At 45.7% G+C, this 24,337-nt stretch overlaps 1 protein-coding gene across 2 annotated transcripts in view; it reads right to left on the reverse strand.

Moving 5' to 3' along the window:
* Window positions 1-665: 665 nt before the first annotated feature.
* The window catches only part of MGAT5B (alpha-1,6-mannosylglycoprotein 6-beta-N-acetylglucosaminyltransferase B), a 250,636-nt gene continuing 226,964 nt past the window's right edge, over window positions 666-24,337 (reverse strand). For both annotated transcript variants that reach the window (XM_056855117.1, XM_056855113.1), the window contains exons 15-17: window positions 8,725-8,799; window positions 6,631-6,890; window positions 666-953 (exon numbers count right to left, since the gene is read on the reverse strand). In XM_056855117.1, the coding sequence (XP_056711095.1) occupies window positions 755-953; window positions 6,631-6,890; window positions 8,725-8,799 (534 nt within the window). In that variant the 3' untranslated portion in view covers window positions 666-754. The remainder of the gene's footprint in view (window positions 954-6,630; window positions 6,891-8,724; window positions 8,800-24,337) is intronic.

A 24,337-nucleotide genomic window follows, 5' to 3' on the forward strand; every position in this document is an offset into this window, starting at 1 on the left:
GTATGTAGTGCAAAGACTGAAGGTTTCTTGGTTTGAAACAAAATTCAATTTGTCATAAAATCCAAATTTAGAATCTAATTCGGCCCTTACAACAAACTACAGATTGTTCTACACCAGAAAGTCTTCAGATTCTGTACCACAGGAGCGCCAGGTCGGTTGTTCTCACCACGAACTGAGTTTTGTTAGTGACATCTGAATGCAGCTAAAAAGAACTTGCATTTCTCAGCCTGCACTGAAATTCCTCTCTTCTATTCTTCTACATTCCCAGCAATCTCAGGTCCTTCTGTAAAGATCAGAAGGTGTTCTTTCCAAGAGGTCAGCCAAATATTTTTGAAACACTAGCAAGTCAAAGAATTCCTCCCAGACCAGTTGCGGATTTTTCTGCTTTAATTTCAACTCCCCTCCCAATAAAAATAAATAAATAAAGATGCGTAAGGAAGATGAGAGCCTAAAGTGATGCTTTGTTCTTCAGATGGTGTGAACTGTGGCCCTCCTAAGTCCCTCCAAGGTCTTCAATGGACTTGGATGTAGCAGGAGATACGCCTTTAAGAAGTAAAGTAAGATTGGAAGAGGGGTAATTCCCCCTTGACTTGTAGACGAAACAACCAATGAAGTCTCATTGACATCCAAGTATTTTCACAAGTCTCCAAGAAAGTATGACCCATTTGGGACCTCCCTTGAGTATTGCAGAAGCTTTACGAAAAAAGCAACTTGCTGTACGTGGTATGTCACAAATAGACATGTGCTGGTAGAATCACAAGCAGTCCCTGCAGAATGCCACCTGTCCTTTCCGGTAGTCGCGGCAAGGGCAGAGGCGCTGGTACTTGGTATTGTACCCCGCGCAACTGAATAACAAAGGTTCCTTCTGGAGGTAGCACTCCCGGACATTTTCAGCCATAGCTGGGTAGAGGTGATTCATCTCTGACTCAGTGCTTTCGCAGGCAACGTTGAGCCTAGGGGAAAAAAAAGAAAAAGAGAGCTTTGCTGCATGTCTCTTACCATAGAAAGGCCGGTGAGTGCCATGGTAGGTTTCAGCATGACTCTACAAAAGTCATTTTATTGGAGGAAATATCCTTATCTCCTTAGGGTGAGCTCTTAAAAAGCATAACATCTGGATCTAACACTCATTTGCATCTACAGAACATGTTCTAAGAGAAACCCAGTACAATGACACTGTATGATAGGTTGTCTCCCAATCAAACACTATGTTTGTACAACATGCCACACCCACCCAACATAAATCAGATTTGATCCTCAAGCCCATTTCAATCACTGGGTTTAGAAGGATATGATATAAGGAGCCCCTTGGCACAGAGTGGTAAGCTGCAGTACTGCAGTCCAGGGTCTGCTCACGACCTGAGTTTGATCCTGATGGAAGTCGGTTTCAGGTAGCCAGCTCAAGGTTGACTCACCCTTCCATCCTTCTGAGGTCGGTAAAATGAGGACCCAGCTTGCTGGGGGTAAAGGGAAGATGACTGGGGAAGGCACTGGCAAACCACCCCATAAACAAAGTCTGCCTAGGAAACGTTGGGATGTGACGTTACCCCAGGGGTCAGGAATGACCCAGTGCTTGCACAGGGGACCTTTACCCTTTTAACTATACTTAGGATGGTGCTGTAAATGTGCTATTTGTTTATTTATACCCTGCCTTTCTCTATCATGGAACTCAAGTTGGTATGCATGGCATTCTCTAGAAGTTTCTTATCCAGGCACTGATGAGACCTAGACCTTCTTAGCTTTACAACTAAGTTGCTAGATCATGTCCCTCCCAACAATACCCTTCCTTGTACTGCCACCCACTATACAACATGGCAAAACTCTCTGAAAATTAGTGACTGGTTTTAACTTCTCTGTGGTCGTTTATGCATGGGTACTTTCACTCACGTTCACACACACACCCTGTCTGTCATGGTTGTTCCTTGGAGTTATGCATAAGTTTTCCCTCCATTAGAGATGACCTTGCTGCCAGCCCTCACAAATCCTGGACCTTCCCATCTCTCTGTTAACCCAATTCTTCCCTCTCCCCTGAGCTCAGCCTGAGTGAAATCTCCATGCATAAGGCAAAATGTGGGACACGCAAGCTTAGTTTCACTCACAGTAGGGTTGCCAGGTCCCTCTTTGCCACCGGTGGGAGTTTTTTCGGGGGGAGCCTGAGGAGGGCAGGGTTTGGGAAGGGACTTCAATGCCATAGAGTCCAATTGCCAAAGTGGCCATTTTCTCCAGGTGAACTGATCCCGATTGGCTGGAGATCAGTTGTAATAGCTGGAGGTCTCCAGCTAGTACCTGGAGGTTGGCAACCTTAGCTCACAGCCAATTACAAAGCAGCACGTCCAGAGGCGGGGATTCAAATACTTCTTGCTTCCTGCTTCCTCAGAAGCAGAAGAAAGCCTTTTTAAAACTGAGGCTTGGATCCCCCCGCCTTCTTTTCAGATTGCTCCATTTTTTGTTTTATGTTCTTAAAATGCTTTTGTATATGGCAGCTGGGTTTGGGGAGGGGAGGGAACTTTTCTCTCACTACAGCCAATTACGAAGCAGCCTTTCAAGGGGCGGGGATTCAAATACTTCCTGAGTTGAGCTTGGAGACTGCTGGTGCACAGACTCCCAGCAGGAAAGTGTGGGTCCAGTGAGCAAGCACCCTCGGGGAAAACCACCATGCACAAACAACCTGTATCTACCTGTAAATACATTCTTTCTTCCAACCCCTCCCCCCTATTTCCAATTACCATCGCTTCTTTCCCATTTAATTATGAAGATGCAGATAGGCCTGCCAAAATGTACACCTGCCTTCCTTTTTTCACTACGGGCTGTGGGAACACATATTCCTCAGGACTTCACGTGTGGACAAAAATATCCTCAGGGCTAGCTCTATAATGAAGCAACCTGAGGCGCTAGCCCCAGGCAGCCTTCTGTTGCCGGCACAAATGGCGGCCCTCCCCTGGGAGCCAGAGGAGACAACCTTCTTGTTCCCCTTGGCCTCTTTAAAAATAGTACAAGAAGTTGCTTGTTCCAGTTCCCCGACTTTCGCGGGACCCCTTCTGCTGGTGAGGATGCAGCTGTTATTTTTGCTTGCCTGTTGTCAGGGAAACCAAAATGGTGGCCAAACACTCACAACTGGAGGCAGTTCAGGATGCTTTGGGGTACATGCTTGGCTTGTAGTGTTATATCTAAAGAGCTTTCATGGCCTCAAGGAGGTAAGGAGGATTATGTTTAGGGCTGCCAACCTCCAGGTACTAGCTGGAGATCTGCTGTTCCAACTGGTCTTCAGCCAATAGAGATCAGTTCACCTGGATAAAATGGCTGCTTCGGCAACTGGACTCTATGACATTGAAGTCCCTCCCCTCCCCAAACCCTGCCCTCCTGAGGCTCCACCCCCAAAACCTCCCTCCAGTAGCAAAGGGGGCCTCGCAACCCTAGTTATGTTATATGGTGACTGGGGTGGCAGCAGGTGCAGTGATGAAGGTGGGTGGTGGCTATTGTTGCATCAGCAATAAATAGGGTTGTCAGCTCCAGGATGGGAAATACCTGGAGATTTTGGGGGTGGAGCCTGAGGAGGGCAGGATTTGGAGAGGGGAGGGACTTTAATGCCATAGAGTCCAATGGCCAAAGCGGCCATTTTCTCCAGGGGAACTAATTTCTATCGCCGGGAGATCAGTTGTAATAGCGAGAGATCTCCAGCCACCACCTGGAGGTTGGCAATCCTAGCAATAAGGTGGTGGTCAGTGGCCATGTAGGGTGGCGAAAGTGGCTCCTGCCATTGTTGCCTCAGGTGATGAAAGATCTATAGAGCCACTACTACAATAAAGAACAATTTACTCAAAAGCTGAACAAATGAAGGGAGGGTGGACTGAAGAGGTCCCTCTTTGCCACCGGTGGGAGGTTTTTGGGGTGGAGCCTGAGAAGGGCGGGGTTTGGGGAGGGACTTCAGTCCAATGGCCAAAGCTGCCATTTTCTCCAGGGGAACTGATCTCTATCGGCTGGAGAACAGTTGTAATAGCAGGAGATCTCCAGCTAGTACCTGGAGGTTGGCAACCCTAACTAAAGAGGCTCCTTTTTTAGGGTACCATGTGGACAAGAACCAACTTTGAGTATTTCTGATAAACAACTCAGCAATATGTTAGCGCCAGATTAAGTACGTCTAAAAATCTATCCCAGATATCGATTCCATCTATCTATGAGAAAAGCATAAATAATTTTGTCCCAAGTTGTATAATAGGCCTGGGGCCTCCAAGTTGTATAATAGGTCGAGTTATATAATAGGCCTGGGGCCTCCATTCCCTAGGCATCTCTCCTCAACAAGCAACCTCAGTGGAAGATGCCCGGCACATACATGTAGGTGTGGCTACAGCTTTTCTCTCTCCTGCTGCTCAGTAAACTGTCCGGCATTGCATTAATAAACTCCGATTTGAACTAGTGATTCTGAACCAGCCATTTCTTCAAAATGGCTGGATTTTAAGAAGCTAAAGGAGCTTAGCAAGTAGAATCAGAGCTCTGGTTCTAATTTATCATATAAAAATGTCACTGGGACTCAAACTGCCTGCCTGGTCGGCGTGACAGAAATGATAATGTGACCATTTTAATTGTCCAGAGCTATGTATGGAGCTGGGTGGCAGATTTATGTTCTATTAAAATGTCAGTGCCTGTGTGTTCCAAATGTATGCTTACAGACAGAGGAATAAAAGTGGAAGGAGGAAGAAGATAGAATAAAGGTTTCTGGAAAATCCAGCACCCTTTTCAGCTGTAGAAAGCCATTACCACACAATAGGACTGGAAGGGCTGTCCAAATATGTTTATATTTTTGCTGTGTTGTGCACAAAGAAACCTGAATAAATGTCAGAGAGGCATCCATGAAAGGATTTACTTGGCAAGAACTCAAGGAGTTGCAGTGAAAGTCAACACCAGTTTCCAGGGTTTAAAGGGGACAGGAAGCAAGAGACTTTTTAATTAGGAAGTTGTGCCTAATGGTATGGGTTTTCTGTATGATGCAATAGTGTTCTTGAAATAGAAATAAAAATGTTGACATACAATGCAACCACAACACTCTCAGATATCAAAATGTCCATAAAATGCCCAGCATTCACAAAGCAAAAAGCAGGTTGTGATCCAAATTTCAGTGGTGAAATCTTAAATTTTTAAAGCAAATAGCAAGTTTTGCAAAAAATTCAGCATTCCAACTTGAAGAAGAGAAGAAGAGTTGGTTTTTATATGCGGACTTTCTCTATCACTTAAGGTTGAAACCGGCTTACAATCACCTTTCCTTCCCCTCCCCACAACAGACACCCTGTGAGGTAGGTGAGGCTGAGAGAGCTCTAAGAGAGCTGTGACTAGCCCAAGGTCACCCAGCTGGCTTCATGTGTAGGAGTGGGGAAACCAATCCAGTTCTTCGGATTAGAGTCTGCCGCTCTTGTGGAGGAGTGGGGAATCAAACCCGGTTCTCCAGATTAGAGTCCACTGCTCCAAATCACCACTCTTAACCACTACTGGACCATGCTGGCACTATGCTGAATTATGACCTAAGCTACAATTTGTGGCACCAAAGTTCTCAGTATTATGAGGCATATATATCAAAACACAACGTGGCAATTCAGATGGAGATTAAAAAATTAACATTTGCAATCTTGTCCCCACAGTTTCAAAATATCCAGTCCGGGTATTTGGCAATGCTTCAGTACAATCTTAGGCATGTCTACTTGGAAGTAAGACCCACTGTTTTCCTTGAGGCTTCTTTCCAGGTCAGTGTGCATGGTACTGTAGCCGTAGTATTAAAGACAGAAAAGAGCAAGAGTCCAGTAGCACCTTAACGACTAACAAAATTTCTGGCAGGGTACGAGCTTTTGTGAGCCACAGCTCACTTCTTCAGATACAGCTAGAATGTGACTCCATCTATCCTTAAGTAGAGAAGAGTGAATTAGACGCACAATGGCGATGTAAATGTCAAAAGCGAGTAAATGACATTAACAGGCATGATTGGATTAGGTGTGATATGCAGAGGGGTAGTAGGCGTGGAGAAATTATCATTGGTAATGAGATAGGAAGCCCAGATCTCTATTAAGTCCAGGAGAATGCATTGTCTTGACTTCATTATTAGGTGTAATTCAGCTGACTCTCTAATCTCCCTTTGAAATTTCTTTGTAAGAGAATTGTAATGGATTTCAAAGGGTGATTAGAAAGAGAGACAGCTGAATTACAACTAATAATGAAGTCAAGGCTTCATTATTAGTCCATTCTCCTGGACTTCATTATTAGTCCATTCTCCTGGACTTAATAGAGATCTGGGATTCCTGTCTCATTACCAATGCTAATTTCTCCACCTCTGTATATCACACCTACTCCAATCACGCCTGTTAATGTCATTTACTTACTTTTGACATTTACATTGCCGTTGTGCATCTAATTCACTCTCTATTTAAAGATAGATGGACTCACGCTCTAGTTGTATCTGAAGAAGTGAGCTGTGGCTCACAAAAGCTCGTACCCTGCCAGAAATGTTGTTAGTCGTTAAGGTGCTACTGGACTCTTGCTCTTTTCTACTGCTAGTGACAGACTCACACTGCTACCCATCGTGATCTATTACAGAGAGAGTAAGAGGCGAGATCACAGGAATAAGGGAAAGAAGTAAGAGAACTGGCTTACTGTTGAAACACTTCCTTCTTGTTGATGAACTTGAAAAACTCTGGCTCGCAGACCAGCTCATGCTGCTGACAGGTGTTGGTGCATGCCTGTCCAGCCTCTGACAGCCACACACGCATGGAGTTGACTGGGGGCCATGTTGGGAGGCTGCTGCTGACATTGTGAGCCCACGCCAGGTGAGTTGAGTTGGACTGCAGGATGAAGGGGCTGGTGGAACTTTGCATAGCAGATGTGTCCAGTGCAACGGCAACAGCACAGAAATCCTGCCCGAATAGAAAATGACGGTTTATACAGAAACATTTTCAAAACAGGCATAAAAGTAGGCATAAAAGTAAATGAGGAAGTGGAGGCAGACAATGACTAAACTCAGACAGATTTATAATGCCAAGGGCGACTCTTTTGACATCCTTTTCCCCAGTCTGCAATTATTACATTATAACTAGCGATCATCCCGAAGTTGTGCATTGGAATATGAATTTGGGTGGCTTGTAGTGCTCACTTGCAATCTGGGATGTACATAATGGGTCCAAGCCAAAGAACAGCCATGCCCTTCCTTGCTTCCCCTCCAACAAGCCCTACTTGCCAATGGGGCAGAAAGACCACGATTTCATGTGGCTTGCTCCCAGTTTTCCTCTCCCTTCAATGCTTACAATGTTGTAAACCAGCTTCTCAAGTGCTGGGGGCTTAGGAAATAGTTCTCCAGAACCCCTGTGTCCATATTATGGAAGGGGAGGGGGTGGGAGGCAAGGTTTAAGGGGGCTTGAAGGGTGTTGAAATCTTGCTGCACATTACTTGGGAGTAGGATTGTCAGGTCCCTCTCTGCCTCCAGCGGGAGGTTTTTGAGGCGGAGCCTGAGGAGGGTGGGGTTTGGGGAGGGGCGGGACTTCAGTGCCATAGAGTCCAATTGCCAAAGTGGCCATTTTCTCCAGGGGAACTGTTCTCTATCGGCTAGAGATCAGTTGTAATAGCAGGAGATCTCCAGCTAGTCCCTGGAAGTTGGCAACCCTGCTTGGGAGCATGACAGGCTTCTGAATCTGGAACTGGGCATGGGGTGAATTTAATTTTTTTCCTACTTCTTTTGGAAAATAGCTCATTTTGTCGAGCCTGATTCCAAACATGTTTGAACATTTGCATATAATTCCCTGTCAAATACGAGGAGGCCATGTGTCTTTTCCAGCATGGATATATGCACTGGGAATGGGAGGGAAGGTGGCATGGTATAGGCCGATGTCGGCAGATCTCGGCAGCTAAGCAGGGTCGGTACTTGGAAGAGAGACCACCAAGGAAGACTCTGCAGGGTAGGACACTAGCAAACTACCCCTGCATCTCACTTGCCTTTAAAACCCCTTGTTGGGGTAAGATAGCTGTGACTTCATGGCACTTCACACACACAATGATGCACCGGGAAGGCAGGTGTACTTTCTGCATGTTTCCATAGTGTCCTCATGGGGAATGGAGCTTTCGACTTTGCCCTCCCCCTTTCCCAAGAGACTGGATTATTCCTTTGGATTTTTATTCAAACAATAGTTACAAACAGCCTCAGAGTTAAGGATGTAGTCCCTACATGATGTACCCAAAGCATATCACTTTGCCAGTTAGTAAACAGGGAGGGAAATGTCGAGTAGAAGCTACTAACACTGATGCCCCATCATGCAGAAAGAGATGAAATTAATGTTTCAAGAGAAAACGTTCAGAAATGGACATCCCTATAATAGAATTAATATCTCTTCACTGATCATAACAAGTTCTAGGCGGGTAGCTGCGCTAGTCTGTGGCATTTGATGAAGTGGGCTCTGGATCGCTGCCACTTACGCCACAACAAATTAGTCTTTTGAAATGCAGCAGGAATCTTTGCCGTTTTATAAGATGTTTCTCTCTCTCACACCCCTTATTCTCAGGTCCTTTCTCAAATAGGTCCTAGAGGGGGGGGATGTAAGGGCTCCCCTCCCGCATCACAGCTTTCCTTTACCCCCTAAGCCATCTATGACATTTAATCCACAATAGGAAAGTGGAGAGTGACTGTGCAGTTAGCACTGGCTGGGCGTGGGCTCTAGGTTGAGTCAGAAAGAACTACCGAACAAGAGGAAGACTGCTTACCTGGTACTGAATGTAGGCATGGATTCTCTCCAGCATCCCTTCAGATGTGTACTCGTAGGGCAGGTAGGGATCAACCTGGAGTAAGGGAAGAGCACTGAATGTAATTTGTAGAAGACCATCCCCATCTCTAGGTGTTTCATTTAACGGATGGGGGAATAGGAAAAAGATCTCAAAAAGATCTAAAATTTCGCAATTGGAAAAGGCACCGATATCAGCAGTTCTGAATGCACTTACTTAGTTTGCAGTCTTTCTCAGTTTTTACAGAATATATAAAGAACTGGGTATATAAGAAAGGGAAGAGATGGATGTAAGGCGCCTAGAATGTCCTCTAAAAGAGGCCCAGGCCTCTTCCAGCTTTTGAGGCTCCTAGTCATAATAAAAATAGTGATGTATGATGCACATAAAAACACGTAAAGCTAAATGGACTTCCTGCCCTCTTCCTCCATTGGCCCTGACCATAGATATTCACAGGGTTGCCATCCAATGGCTGGCAACTAGTGGGGGGGGGGCAGGAAAGAGGGAAATGGTGATGTGCCAATGGTGCCTCAACATCACACTGGCGATGTGACATCACTTCCAGTATTTGTTGGAAGTGACATCACGTCACTAGTGTAACGTTGAGGCAATGCTCTAGGATTTGGACAAAACTCTATGGTAGAACCACAGAGTTTTGTCCAAATCCTAGAATGCCACCTTGTTATCACACTGGCAACATGACATCACTTCTAGGTATTCACTGGAAAAGACACACTACCAGTGCAGCGCCATTTTAAAAAAAACCTTCCACCAGCCCTCAGTGGGTCAGCGGGAAATAGAAGGGGAGCAGGAGATCTCCTTAGATGTTTATTTATTATTCGTTTTTCTATGCTGCTCTCCCTGATGGAGCTGGGCTTGGAGGCTGGAGGCCAGGAGGCCAGAGGACAGGAGAAGGAAGTGGAAGATGTACAGCGAATGCAGAGTTCACCTCCAGACTAGGGAAATTCTTATTATCCAGTTTGGAAGAAATTTGAGTTTTTAGCAACTAGCAACTAAACAATACTTATTTCCACCCTCTCCTATCAAGGACCGTGATCTTCCTGAAAACTCAGTAACCTGGCACAGTTTACCTCAGAAGAAAGCTGGAGTTTGCAACTACACTTCACCACTAATCATTTGGGGTTGCAAAGAAGACTGCAAAGCTCTTCCCGTCTCTCCAGTCCTAATTTGTACTCGCCGTTTTGTATACAAGACTGCCGAAACCACCTGCTGGTTAGACTTTTTTGAATGTCCTTATCGGTCTGACTTGGCATCAGGCTTGGTCCTCCGTGCATATTTCCTTGGGCGTTTGCCTCTCCTCCTCAGAAACGCTGGCACTCATCCTGTTGGACCTGTCAGGCAGACTTACAAGGCAATGCCAGCGGAGGCCCCTCTTCCATCTGCTACCAGTAGACAGGTGGATGAGGCATCATCTTGAAAGGCAAGAGCCCCGACAACAGATGGACTCACGAGGACAAGTGGCTCCTAGTGAGACTGCTTTCCCTTTCCCTTTTTTATTTTTTAAGATCAAAGCCAATAAATAAGCCAGTTAAGAATCGAAAGAAAGCTAGGTGATTAAAAGCATATGGCAACTTCCTTACTTCTGGCAAAAAGCCCCCCTCTGTGCTCTAGCTAGGCCTTCTTCAGTAGAAATTTAACTACAAAACCCTCAGTGATTGGGAGCTTGGCTTTTAAGCTGCTTATCAGCACCTGATGACAACAGGGTACATTCGCTCTGAAGATTAACTCTGATCTTGTCTATCCCATGGCTTCCATATATTCTCCCACCTGGTGTTCCTCATTTTATACTTTGAACGTAAACACATAAGGCATTTGTGGGGTCTCATTTGGTCCTGAGACACTGTGTTGATTTTCACGTTGATCATTGCAAGTATACAGAGTAAATTAGAACGGTAATCCTATGAGTCCTGTAATCAAAGACAGGTCATTTTGGAGGACGCTGATTCATAGTCACCATGAGTCGAAAGCGATTTGACGGCACTTAACACACACACACAATCCTATGAACGTACTAGTAAGACGTGTGGAATACAACGAGACTTCCTTATGAATAAACATTCATAAGATTGGGCTGCCTGGGGGGTCACAAATTCACAGTAGATGGCACAGGGACATGATATATTAGGAAAATATATGTATGGCCTAAAAGCATTTCTTCTGGTAGTGCACTGAAGTTTCGAATGAGAAGCATAAATGGATAACCTAATCTGGGTGGGCGGCATAAAGACTGAACTAAGCTCCCACCACTGTGGTTAACAAAAAACCCCAAAACGAATGGCTATTTCCAAGTTTGGAATGCAATATTTCATCTCTCCATCCATTATTTTTTTCACCATCCAGGAAGCAGGGGAGGAAGAAAGTCCTAAGGAGTCTCATTGGATATTTTACATTTTGGGCTTAAGTTTTATTGCATCAGAAAAGCCAAGCAATATGTAAAATGGTCTGGCTGCTGAGAAAGATTAGCATTTAAATAGGAGATATGATTAGCTACCAAATCCAGTGGGAATAAGGAAAGAACAGAGCAGACAGAGAAATAGTAGAGGGGTAGCAGCATTAGTCTGTTGCCGCAAAAATATACAGAAGTTGTCTTGTGGCACCTTAAAGACTAGAACAATTTTATTCCAGCTTATGTTTTGGTGGCTTAGAACCCACTTCTTCAGATGCAATAAAGGGATCATCACTACACAGTTATCTATGTAGAGCTATGTAGGGTTCCTCTGTCTAATGACTCCTTGACCCAGCTGTATGTTTTTTCATGCCCCTACATAAAATGTTTGCCAAGAACAGATCCACTAACTGAATCTGAAGAAGTGAGTTTGGCTTAGGCTGGAATAAAATGTGTTAACCGCTCAGGCACCACAGGATTCTCGTCTATTTCTGAGAATACAAAATGATGTCAGGGCACTAAGAAATTCTGGCCAGATCTTCACAGACTTCCACTGTGGCCAAATTCTGCCCAGTAGTGGCTGGCTCCATACTCATCCCAAAGTGAATGTGCTTTGCTGCTTTAGTTCACTGCTGAACTGATTTGCCGTACAGCCTCATCAGAGGGCAGCCTCAACCCCTTCTATGAATCTGCATGTGGACTTCTACTCGTTTGGTTCACTCTGTGACAGAATGTTGCCAAGCCCCTCTGTGAACAGTCGGACCCCCTTCTCCCGTTAAAGGGATCCATGGAGGCTCGGGGGCCAATGACTAACATAAAAGCAAGGCACTGCTCTCCCCAAAATGGATGCCCCTCACGAGAGTTTTGGGATCCATCTTGTGTGTCAAGCCTGGGCATGAAGGAGGTTGGTAGCTGAACTTTCCCCCTGGCCCTAAGGTGTGCCTTGCTGGACAATGGGGCTAGCTAATCCCCATTGTGTCACCCTAAGATGCTCCCAGTAGACCATTGTTTACCCTATCTGCATCCATCCCAGAACTAAATCAGTATTCAAGAGAATAGCCCAGGCATTTTCTTGAGTCCTGATGACACATTGAACCTCTCCTACCCTGTTGTGCAAACCCTGAAAAGCAATAAATTCTTTGTCTCCAGCTTTCCTGCCAGCTTACCTCATACTGCCTCAGAACCCAATTTGGGGTATAAATATTGATCCTTTTGGCCACTCATAGTGTGTGTATCCTGGATCTGTACACCCACCCCCACTTTGCTCCTGGAAACGCTAGTCATTTTCCTCCTCAGAGCTGCTTCCCTGGATGGCCCTCCAAGACTGGTAACTATCACCCTTCTCTAAAACCCTATCCAAATTCCCCCATTTTCTCTTAGGTTGTTGATGCATGGGTGCTTTCATTCATGTTTGTCCCCAGTCTGTCTCTGTTGTTCCTTGGAGTTATGCATGAGTTTTCTGTCCATAAGAGATGACCTCACTGCCAGCCCTCAGAAATCCCGGGATTTCTTGTTCCTCTGTTAACCTGATTCTTCCCTCTCCCCTGAGCTCAGCCTCAAGCTTGGTTTCTCTCAGGGGTATTCTTCATGGATATTTGCTGCTGTTTCGACGCTGTTTTGCATCGGAGGCAAATTTTGGTTATTCACTGCAGAGCCGTGTTTTCCCCCACTGAGCAAAATAAGCCGGTTTAAAAGAGAGGCAATCCAAACCACTTCTGAGCCGTACTTTCCAGTAAAAGAGCATTTTGTTGCTCGGATGTCCATGAAGAAATGTTTGCTTCGCTCCCCGGGACGTCTCCTTTCTCCTCCCCCAAGAACGGTGATTGGCTGGGGGAGTTGCCACTCTAACAGCATCGCACCGGCAGGAGGGAGACCCAGAGCAGACTGGCTGCCCCTCTTGAGAAGGGTGATGGGGGTTTTGGCTTGGATTTGCCGCTCTCAGGATGCCCCCCCCCAACATACACACACATAGGACCGCACCGGCTGGAGTGAGATCCAGAGCAGACTGGCTGCCCCTCTTGAGAAGGGTGATGGGGGTTTTGGCTTGGATCTGCCGCTCTCAGGATACCCCCCCCCCCAACACACACACACACAGGATCGCACCGGCAGGAGGGAGACCCAAAGCAGACTGGCTGGCCCTCTTCAGAAGGGTGACGGGAGTTTTGGCTTGGATTTGCTGCTCTCGGGATGCCCCCCCCCAAACACACACACACAGGATCATGGGAAGAGTGGGCGGGATTAGGCGGATTTGGAGCGGTGAGTCATGAGCGGCAGCAGACGTAAGCAGCGCAGAGAAGTGCGCTGTTTCTCCCGTGAAAAATTGGGATGGGGGGAGAATCTGCACTGCCATGAAAAAGCTATTTAAATCAGTTTATTATTTGCTCCGATTCGAAACCGAAGCAAAATCCACCGTGAAGAATACCCCTCAGACTCACAGCCAAATACAAAGCAGCGTGTAAAGAGGTGGGGATTCAAATGCTTCCTGATTCCTCAGAGCTCTTTCTGAGCAGAAGAAAGGCGTTTTAAAACCGAGGCTTGGATTTTCCCCTCCGCACTCCTTTCAGATTGCTCTGTTGTTGTTGTTTTTGTTCTTAAAATGCTTTTACTGCAGCAATTGGGTTTGGGGTTTTTTTCTCTCACAGTAAGCTTTACAAAGCAAGCCAATTACAAAGAGCATTTAAAGGGGTGGAGACTTGATTTGAGCTTGGAGACTGCTGGTGCATAGATTCCCAACAGGAAAGTGTGGGTCCAGCGAGCAACAAACCTCAGGTAAAACTCCCATGCATAAATGACCTAAATCAGCTCTTGTATGCATTGTGTGTGTATGTTCACTGCTTAAAATATATTTCTTGTTTTTAAATTATTTTCATTCTTTAATAAAACCGGTCTCAATTATACTATCGCCTGCTCATTTAAGAGTTCTCACGAGGGACGATCCTGGTATACATAGGTTATTGATCCCAGTTATCCTCTCTCGCTCTCTGTCTCTAGCTAATTCCCCCAACTTAAATGGAGACTGCATGCTTAGGGTAACACCGCCTACATATTATCAGTCTCAGCAAGATGCCAAGGGAATGATGACAACTTGCTTTGATTGGTCCAGGATCAAGCAGTATTGATCTATGCAACTTGCAATGGGATTTCGTGACGTACATCACTCGGTCTTCTCTCAATAAGGCTAAGTAGCTAAGAAAGGTCACTTAGGGGAAAAAAGCAAAGTTAAATAAGAAAAAAGAATGACATCATTGTGTAGTAACTACCTCGTGCTTTACTGGAGAGTTTTCTTTTGTTATTAAAGGCAACAGTAGAGGCGAGCCATTTATGTGGGGCAGCCTCCTCCTCTCTGGAAACCAGACACACTTGAAGGAGGTCTTAGACTAATAAAAGGATCTTCAGAGTAGAGGGAGAACTAGGAAATGAAGGATTACTGCCTTTACAGTATTTGAATACTGCTGCAGTGCCTGCTGGAAAGATGTTGTTTTGGTACTCCTCTCGCAAGGGCATAAAACCCCTCTTTTACACGATTAAAGGTCCAGAAGCCCCATCTTCCTCTGTACCTGATCACTATAATCTGTTTGTTTTGGAGGTTTGTGTTCAGTTGTGATGAAGATAAAAAGCCATCACGCACAGGAGTCAGACTCATGCCGATTCAGGGTCACTGGAAATCGCTGCCATGAAGCAGCTGCTATTGGGACTGCTGCCATGGTGTGGTGACATTCCATAGTCACCAGACCTCCCTTGTGAAAGTTGCATGGAAGCATTCCACAGGGCAACAATCCACATGCTGAACCATATTGTAGATGCCTCTTGAGCTCTCTTTAAAGAGGCTTCCATATGGGGTTGCCAACTCTGGGTTGGGAAATACCTGGAGATTGTGGGGGTCGAGCCTGAGGATGGCAGTGTCTGGGGAGGAGAGGGACTTCATTGGGATGTAATGCCATAGAATCTACCTTCCAAAGCGGCCATTTTCTCCAGGTGAATTGATCTCCGTTGCCTGGAGATCAGTTGCAATAGCGGGAGATCTCCAGCCACCACCTGGAGGTTGGCAGCCCTACTTCCATATAAAATGTGGCCCTGACTCTGAGCTGATTCAGCCGTTTAGTTTTGAGAAGGTAAAGCAGAAGGAGTGATGAGGACCACGAGACTCCACAGTGAATCCCAGGAATCAATCCTGCTTCATCATGGACCAATGAAACTCCTCTTGAAGGTGGCCATTGCATTGGACAGCAGTCATGCTCACAGGGGCCAGAGATAAGCCAACTATTCCTCTAAAAAAAACTTCCCGTCCTCTGGTGGGCCTCATGCAATTACCACGCAGTTGCTAGTTTTGCTTCCACATGTATGCTTATTTATGATACATGTATGTAGCCTTTCCTAACCTGCAGCAATAAGATGGGAGGTGGAAAGGCTTAAGTAAACCAGGGCCCTAAAAGTGCAGTTGGACACCTAACCCCTTTAATGCAACCCAACATCTCAGCAACATCAAGTCAAACCAGGAAAAAAAACCAAGAGGAGAAATAAATAGGGCTACCAGCTTGCAAGTGGGGCCTGGAGTTCTCCCGGAATTCCAACTCCAGACTACAGATGGAGTTCCCCTGGAGTAAATGGCAGCTTTGGAGGGCGGACTCTATGGAATCATGTGCCCACTCGGTGACCTCCCCATGGGGCATCCCTCAAACCTCCAGGAAATTCCCAAGGCAGAGTTGGCAACCTTAAATAAGTATCAGGAATCAACATGCATCTGTGGTTCAGTCCAGGCTAGCAAGAAAGATTTGGGGTCTTGCATCTTAGGAATTTGTATCAAATTCTACTATGGGCGCTAGATGAGAAAGATGCATTTGGATGCATGCAGAGATAAAAACATAGATATTTCTAGCAGTTCTGAATTGCTATGATTTCTGACACATTACCTTCCTGTTCTGCCTGCTATTTATATACGCTCTATCTCCTTTATCATTCAAATGAATGGTTACGTTTTAAGAATGGATTACGAAACCCCAGTTCTTTTTGGTATCATGTATCTTTGCTTTTTTTTAGCAAGAGTTGGCCAGAGGAGGAGGAAATAATTTAATAGCCATGTCTGAAAAATATCTTCATCTAAATAGTATCAGGTCACTTTCATAGTTTTCTGGCCCACCATAACAATGACCATTCTTTTTTTCCCCCAATCCTTCCCTGTAATGATTGAGAACTACAGGACTATTATTATTACTGAAATTCACATCTGCCATATTTGCCAGATGGTTCAGCTGTCTATATGAATCTTCTCTGATTATGGAATCTTCACAATTTACAGGTCACTTGGGCATTTACAAAATGAAGAAAATGAAGAAATTTACACAAAATGACCAAAGCATGGCTGTGAACAGATTATAAATTTCAGTGTGTTGATACTGTTGCCTGTAAATCTCTGAAATCACACTGCATTTTGCCAGGGCATCATTTAAAGCAAAGGCCATCTCCTCTACACATTAGGTGCCAGACATCCTATATCTCATTCTCAGGGATTAAGCTTTCTTTAGTAGATCTCTTGTATAAGGGATTGTCAATGGATAAACCAGGTTAGTAATGTTGCTAGGAGTGCCTAGCGTGGTATAGTGGTTAAGAGTGGTGGTTTGGAGTGGTGGACTCTGATCTGGAGAACCGGGTTTGATTCCCCTCTCCTCCACATGAGCGGCGGAGGCTAATCTGGTGAACTGGATTTGTTTCCCCACTCCTACACACGAAGCCTGCTGGGTGACCTTGGGCTAGTCACACTATCACCCCCTCCTACCTCACAGGGTGTCCATTGTGGGGAGGGGAAGGGAAGGTGATTGTAAGCCAGTTTGATTCTTCCTTAAGTAGTAGAGAAAGTCGGCATGTAAAAACCAACTTCTTCTTTCAAGTACATCTAGCTCATAAACTGATCCCTTATCTAGATTCTGCTGGACTAGCAATGCTACTGAAACCTCATGACTGGACTACTGTAACACACTATACATTGAGCTGCCTTTGAACACCTCTTGGAAGCTTCAATTGTCACAAAATGCAGCGGCAAGACTCCTGTCTGGGGTCAGCCTCTCAGAGCCACTCCAGTGCTCCATCAACTGCACTCATTATATATTTGCTTTCAGGCCCAATTCTAAGTCCACTGAAAGCAGGAACTCGGCTGTAACTCGGATGCACTGTTTCTCAAATGGAAACCAATGAGACCTCAAAGTGGGTGGCAATATGAAGAAAGGAGGAATTTGCAAGAGGACCAAAGAACAGATTTGCTCATGAATAATTGGTAGTCCTCAGTTCTTTATATGGACTTTTGGAAGGATCAGATACTTTTGCTAGAAAGACACTTCTCTGTTGGGATGTTTGTTTTCCATGTCAGTTACTCTAATATTGGAGTTGGGAAGGATTCTACCCATGCACACGCCCTAGTCCAGTGGTCGGCAAACTCATTAGTCAACAGAGCCAAATATCAACAGTACAACGATTGAGATTTCTTTTGAGAGCCAAATTTCTTAAACTTAAACTATATAGGTAGGTACACTGTTTATTAACTCAATAAACTTTAATTAAAGTTTTCTTAATTAAACTACAGGTACACTGAATAAAACTTGATATCATACTTAATAATGATCTTATTTATTGATAAAAATTAAATTGTAAGTAAGGTATCCATAAAATTAAATCATGACAATGACTGACAAACACTTAATGTGAACAATGGCGTTGCATCTCCCCGACCCCCATGTTAGACGCTTGGAGTCCGAAGGATTTGGACGAGTTCTGTATTTGGGGAATCAAATAACTGCTATAAATATTTCCATACTCTCTCCCCCCTCCCTTCCCCCAAATGTGCATTTTTTTCCCTCCAGAGGAAGAAAATACCCACAGCCCTGAAATTTTCCAGATGTGTTGCATCTCTGATTCCGGAAAAGGGAGCAGAGAGAGAGAGAGAGAGAGAATGTGCAGGGAGCATTGAAAAGATCTACAGGGGACCAGCCTGTAGAGAGTAACTCAAGATGTGATCTTCCAGTTGCGTGACCTCTCAGCGGCTGCCTGGCGCATCCCAGGCGCCTCGGCCTCCCGCGCTCGCCACTCGGTCTTCTGCTCCTCCTCCTCCTCGCTGCTGCAGCCTCGGCTCCTTCCTTCCTTCCCTCCCTGGCCGGCCTGCTGTCCGCCCCTCCTTGGAGCCTCGGCCTCCGAGGAGGAGGAGGAGGAAGGCGGAGGGGTGTCCTCCCCCCTCCCCTCTCGCTGGCGTTCTCCAGCGGCAGAAGGGAAGGGCAGGCCACGAGGGTGGCATGCTGGAGTTTGCAGGTGAGGAAGGTGGGGGAGGGTGTGTGTGTGCTGGATTGGGGCCTCCCTCCCTCTCCCTGGTGTTCGGGCCAGCACGTTGCAAAGACCCGCCCCCCCCCCCCCCCAGGCGCAGCGGTGGCAGCTCTGGGCTGGCAGAAAGGCGGAGAACTTTTGCGGGACTTCTGCGTGCGAGCAGAGCCTAGCCGGGGCGGGGAAGGAACGCCAGGCTCTCCTCTGCTGCGCCGCACAGCCCCGATCCTCCGCCAAAGGAAGCCAGCCCCCCGCTGCACCCGGGCAAGGTGGCTTCTCTCGGGTGGGCGGCCGCAATCCTGCAGCCTAGAGCTGCACTCAAGGGGCCAAAGAGCCACATGCGGCTCACGAGCCGCAGTTTGCCGACCACTGCCCTAGTCAAATTGATTTGGGGAGGGTTCTTTTGCAACAGTTCACATATTTTAACTGATCTTCTCAGCTTCCCTACAAGCTGCTCTGGCATTACATTCCTAGGTACACCTTTCTCATGCACATATGGACAATGTGGGCTCATCTGGAATGATTCTGGGCAGGGAGATTTCTGTTTAAGATCAATGAGCTGAATTAGATCATATCTTGTGCACCTTCCAAGTCTGCATCTTCCTTCTGGGTTTCTTTTCTCTCTTCCTTACAGCTCCTTATGTCTGTGGTGGGTTTTAGTCTAAAATAAGCACAGTGCTGTACCAGCTCGAATTTTCATGCTGAGAAAGACTGAAATTTGAAAAAATATGTGAAATAAGCACATCTACACAGATCTTGTTATTTTGCATAATTTATTCTGCTTCTCAAGATCATCATGGGGAAGGAAAGGATCGATGTGGAGCACAGGATCGATGTGTTACCTCCCCCCCCCCATACATTCTGGCTTAGAGTCATAGAATAGAATCATAGAGTTGGAAGGGACCACCAGGGTCATCTAGTCGAACCCCCTACACAGTGCAGGTAATACACAACTACCACACACACACACACACAACAGTGACCCCTCCTCCATCCCCAGAAGATGGCAAAAATCCCCTCCAGGATTCCTGGTCAATCTGGCCTGGAAGAAAAATTGCTTGTGGGATTTTAAAAAATCTAGGCAACATGGTTTCAAGTTACAGCCATGAGAGCTAGAAACTTTGGGTTTTTTTAAAGAGAGAGAGAGAGAGAGAGAGAGAGAGAGAGAGAGAGAGAGAGAGAGAGAGAGAGAGAGAGAGAGAGAGAGAGAGAGAGAGAGAACGAGAACACACAGATTCACAAGATATTGATCTCTGTTGCCATTCCCAATACTGAAGCCTGCACGTGTGTATGAAATTCACTGTCCAGGCTATAGGTAGATAATTAATAGCTCCATACAACCCTACAGCCTTCCAATGCATTTCCTTTTAGCTACAGCAATGAACAGCAAGAATTTCTCATGGTTTATGACCCATTTTCTGTCCATTGTTTCAGCCATATTTGTGCTGAATGGAGTTCCTTTTCCTTTTTAGAAGAATGTCTCAAACTGCAACTCCAAAGACTTGGTCTATAGGGGAGGTTCCGCTCAGCCACCTTCTGCCATAAATATCTCAGCTGAGAGTTCAGCCAACCTGGAAACTGTGCCCATTATATCTAATTACAGGCGCAAGCAGTAATCAGTTTCGACATAATGACAGGAGTTGATCCTGACTATGAATTATTGAGCGTGCCCTGGTTTGATTTGGAAACTTTCAGACAGCAGTTTGATGGGCACTTCTGTGCGCTCCTTAAATAGATGTGTCTTGCTTTTCATAACCCAGATTGCCTCCTTGACTCTCTTAGCAGTGAGCTCAGCATTGTACTTCCCAATGCGTCGCACTTGAAACAGACTTCTATATGACAGAAGAACTTCCTGACTGCAATTCCAATAGCCAAAAAAAGAAAAGAAAAAAGTTCTGCTTCTGTGGCATTGGTGGTGGTGATGATGCATTTCTCCAGTTTCGCTGCTAGAAACCATCTCTGCTTTGCTGAAAGTCACCAGAGAAAGAGGAAGAAGAAGAGTTGGCTTTTATATGCCGACTTTCTCTACCACTTAAGGGAGACTCAAACCAGCTTACAATCACCTTCCCTTCCCCTCCCCACAACAGACACCTTGTGAGGTAGGTGGGACTGAGAGAGCTCTAAGAGAGCTGTGACTGGCCCAAGGTCACCCAGCTGGCTTCATGTGCAGGAGAGGGGAAACAAATCCAGTTCACCAGATCAGCCTCTGCCACTCATGTGGAGGGGAATCAAACCTGGTTCTCCAGATCAGACTCCACCGCTCCAAGCCACTGCTCTTAACCACTACACCACACTGGCTCTCAGTGTGGGATGGTGTAGTGGTTAGCGTGTTGGACTAGGACTTGGGTCAAGTGGATTTGAATCCCCTGCTCTGCCATGGAACCCCCCCTGGATTACCACGGGCCTGTCATAATAACACACCTTCACAAGGTTGATGTTGTGGGGATTAAGTGGAAGAGGGGGAACACAATGTGAAAAGCTGAGTTGTAGCTTGGGGTGAGATTGGAGCCTTTTGGGAAAAAAAAAAGCCCAAAAGGGAGATAACAAGCTACCATATTAAGATGAATTATCTTAATATGATTCTAGCATATACAGTGAGGGAAAAAAGTATTTGATCCCCGGCTAAATTTGCCCGTTTGCCCTCTGATGAAGAAATGACCAGTCCATAATTTTCACTCATTATAATGCACATCAATCTCTGACTTTTGTCTTCTGGGTTTCTGGGGTTTTTCCTGTTGTTATTCTGTCTCTCAAAGCTACAATAGACCTACCATTAAAATTATGGACTGGTCATTTCTTCGTCAGAGGGCAAACGGGCAAATTCAGCAGGGGATCAAATACTTTTTCCCCTCACTGTAGTTGGAGGATAGATGTTACATTAAACAGCCGTGTTGAAACCAAGCTGCTCAGGGTCTAGTTGGTACTTGGATGGGAGGCCTCCTTTAAGTCACCTGGGGTTCCACGATGGAAGAAGGGTACATTGTAAGAATTGTAAAGATGACTGAGTTTCTTGAAGTTAGGCACACATCTCAACATATTGGACACAAATCTATTAAAATGACTACTCTGGAGGAGGGTAGAGCCAGCATATGTCTGGCTCATGATCCAAAGCTGCACTACGGACACTGTCACTCTTTTGTCAGAGCAAACTTCATTCAGAGGACCAATTTGTATGGTAACGATCACAACAGATCCATTAGAAGTTAGCTCCCTCGCTCCTGATGGCGCTGCTTGAAAAGACAGAGAAGTGCTTCCTGCTATCACTTCCGGGCGGCAAAGGTTTCAAACAACCAGGCCATCTTTCAGTAATTTTACACTTTTCACAAGCCAGATGCTCTGCCTTCCCCTCAGCACTCCTAAAGGATAGATATTAAAAAATCCCCATCTCAGAGAGATTATGTTGGTGTGGTTAGGGGATGTAGAAACCATGGAGCATATTCTCATCTGCTGCCCTTACTATGAAGAGATCCGTGGCAAATTTATCCAGACGTGGACTAACAGGCTCTCTGATAACTCGGAGGGGGAGAGGGCAAGAAAGCTGTTCTTGGATGAAAATCCAAGGGTTACCATTGATTCCTCTAAATTTTGGGCTGTAACATCCAAAATTAGGCACAAATTGCTGGGATGACATGCATTACTACCTATGTACATAGTAGCGCCCTCTTAGGATGTTATATATTTTATAATTTTTATACTTGTATTTATGTATTTTATATTTGGAATTTCTGGTTTTAATATCAATGGGATTTTAGTCAACTGTTGACGACTCTATTCTTCTGTATATGACTGGCTATGCGCCATATTAATAAATGACTGACAGTAATTTTACTCGTCACATGTAGCCACCTTTCATTGCCTCGAGGATTTTTATTTCACTCACCTCAGGGACTCAGAGTTGCAGAGCCGTTCTGTAGCTACACTGCCCGGCCCTCTAGCTCAACCAATTAGAATTAGTAAACAGGTTTGGCTTTGACACACAACTTCACCTCTCAATTATGTTTTGGCGTCCTCCAGGTCCAAGTCCAATACCTGGCACTGTCAGAGCTGATCTTCCACTGAATTACATTTTGGCAACCTGACGTGAGATCAGCAGGTCTACTTGGGCATAACGTCAAGAGAGAATCTGGCTCTGAAAGGAGTGTGCCCATATCCGCTTTCTCCCACAGAGGGAAAGACTGTCACATTTGTGATGGATTGATTGTTCTGGAAAGGTCTGAAGCACCGGAGCAGCCAATAGGAGTGAGGATGTGTCAGATTTTAATTAAACCATTATTTTTGGAGAAACTGGCACTTCACCGCCACCTTGACTGCACGATTTGAATTTATTAACAGAAGGAAGAAAACAAAGAAAGAATGAGATAACACCCGAGGTGCTCTTGGGGCCATGGACAGCAGATGGGTCACCAGAAATAGCACAGAGGACGATTGTTGCCATTAAACGGAGATGGGAGGGAGGGAAAATGCAGAAGAGAGAAGGAAACTAGGAAAGGGGGTGCACCAAAGGTGTGGGATGATCTATTCAAAGCCCACAGAAGAGATTCCCGGGGGGAGGGAGGAGGAAGGATGCATTTCTCCTCAACTGAAGACTTGCTTTTTGCTCTGGTGCCAGCAAGGGAACAGATGGCAATCTACTAACAGAAGGCATCAAAAATCACCGGCATGTGTAATGCTGACAGTCCGCATAAGAGATGAAGAAGTAACAAGCTTTGCCTAAGCTGCAGTACTGCAGTCAAAAGCTCTGCTCATGACCTGAGTTTGATCCTGACAGAGTTTAGTTTCAGTGTGGTATAGTGATGAAGAGCGGTGGTTTGGAGTGGTGGACTCTGATCTGGAGAACCGGGTTTGATCCCCCACTCCTCCACATGAGCAGTGGACGCTAATCTGGTGAACCGTTTGGTTTCCCCACTCCTACACATAAAGCCAGCTGGGTGACCTTGGGCTAGTCTCTCAGCCCCATCTATCTCACACAGTGTCTGTTGGGGGAGGGGAAGGGAAGGTGATAGTAAGCCGGTTTGATTCTGCCTTACGTGGTAGGGAAAGTCGGCACATAAAAACCAACTCTTCTTCAGGTAGCCGGCTCAAGGTTGACTCAGCCTTCCATCCTTCCGAGGTTGGTAAATTAGTACCCAGCTTGCTGGAGGTAAAGTATAGATGACTGGAGAAGGCAACGGCAAACCACCCCATAAACACAGTCTGCCTAGTCAACATCAGGATGTGATGTCACCCTATGGGTCAGGAATGATGCTTGCACAAGGGACTACCTTTACCTATTACACACCAAGCAGACTTACCACTCTGCGCCATGAGACTCAGATGTGAGGTGTGAGATGCAGTTGGGTGAAAGACGACAGTTGGGTGAAAGGTGATTAAGAAGGAGAAAGAGAAATGAACTATGTCAGGGTACCCTTTGTAGGATGCATTAGATTTGGCATCAATGCCATCAGAACGGCATTTGGACCTTATGAGACTATTAACAGCATCAAGTGCCATAGCCAGCACAAAGAAACAGACAGGCAGTTCCTTTCAAAATGGGACCCAGATACTGTTTGCACCCCAGCCATCCAACCCAAACAATGCAGATAGGCCATTGCCCTTGATGCTAATGGTGGAGATTCACAGAGGCAAAGTTTCCGTTATCTGTTCTGCACAGGGATCTTGCAGATTCCTGCTATAAAACAGGGCTCCATTGTACACTAACAAATTCCTTTAGGGAGTCACTTCTGCACAGGAAATCATATGACTACAAGTGGGGAACCTGCAAGGACTTGAGGGGGGTTATCTCATTTTCCCCTCCACCACTATTTCCTCTTTCCCTTCCCAAAACCCCACATGGCCTCTCCCCTTTTCCTGCTTCCTTGTCTCCTTTACACCAGCCAACCTACCTTTATC

The sequence above is a fragment of the Euleptes europaea genome, chromosome 1 (genome assembly GCF_029931775.1).
Source record: "Euleptes europaea isolate rEulEur1 chromosome 1, rEulEur1.hap1, whole genome shotgun sequence".
Classification (NCBI taxonomy): domain Eukaryota; kingdom Metazoa; phylum Chordata; class Lepidosauria; order Squamata; family Sphaerodactylidae; genus Euleptes; species Euleptes europaea.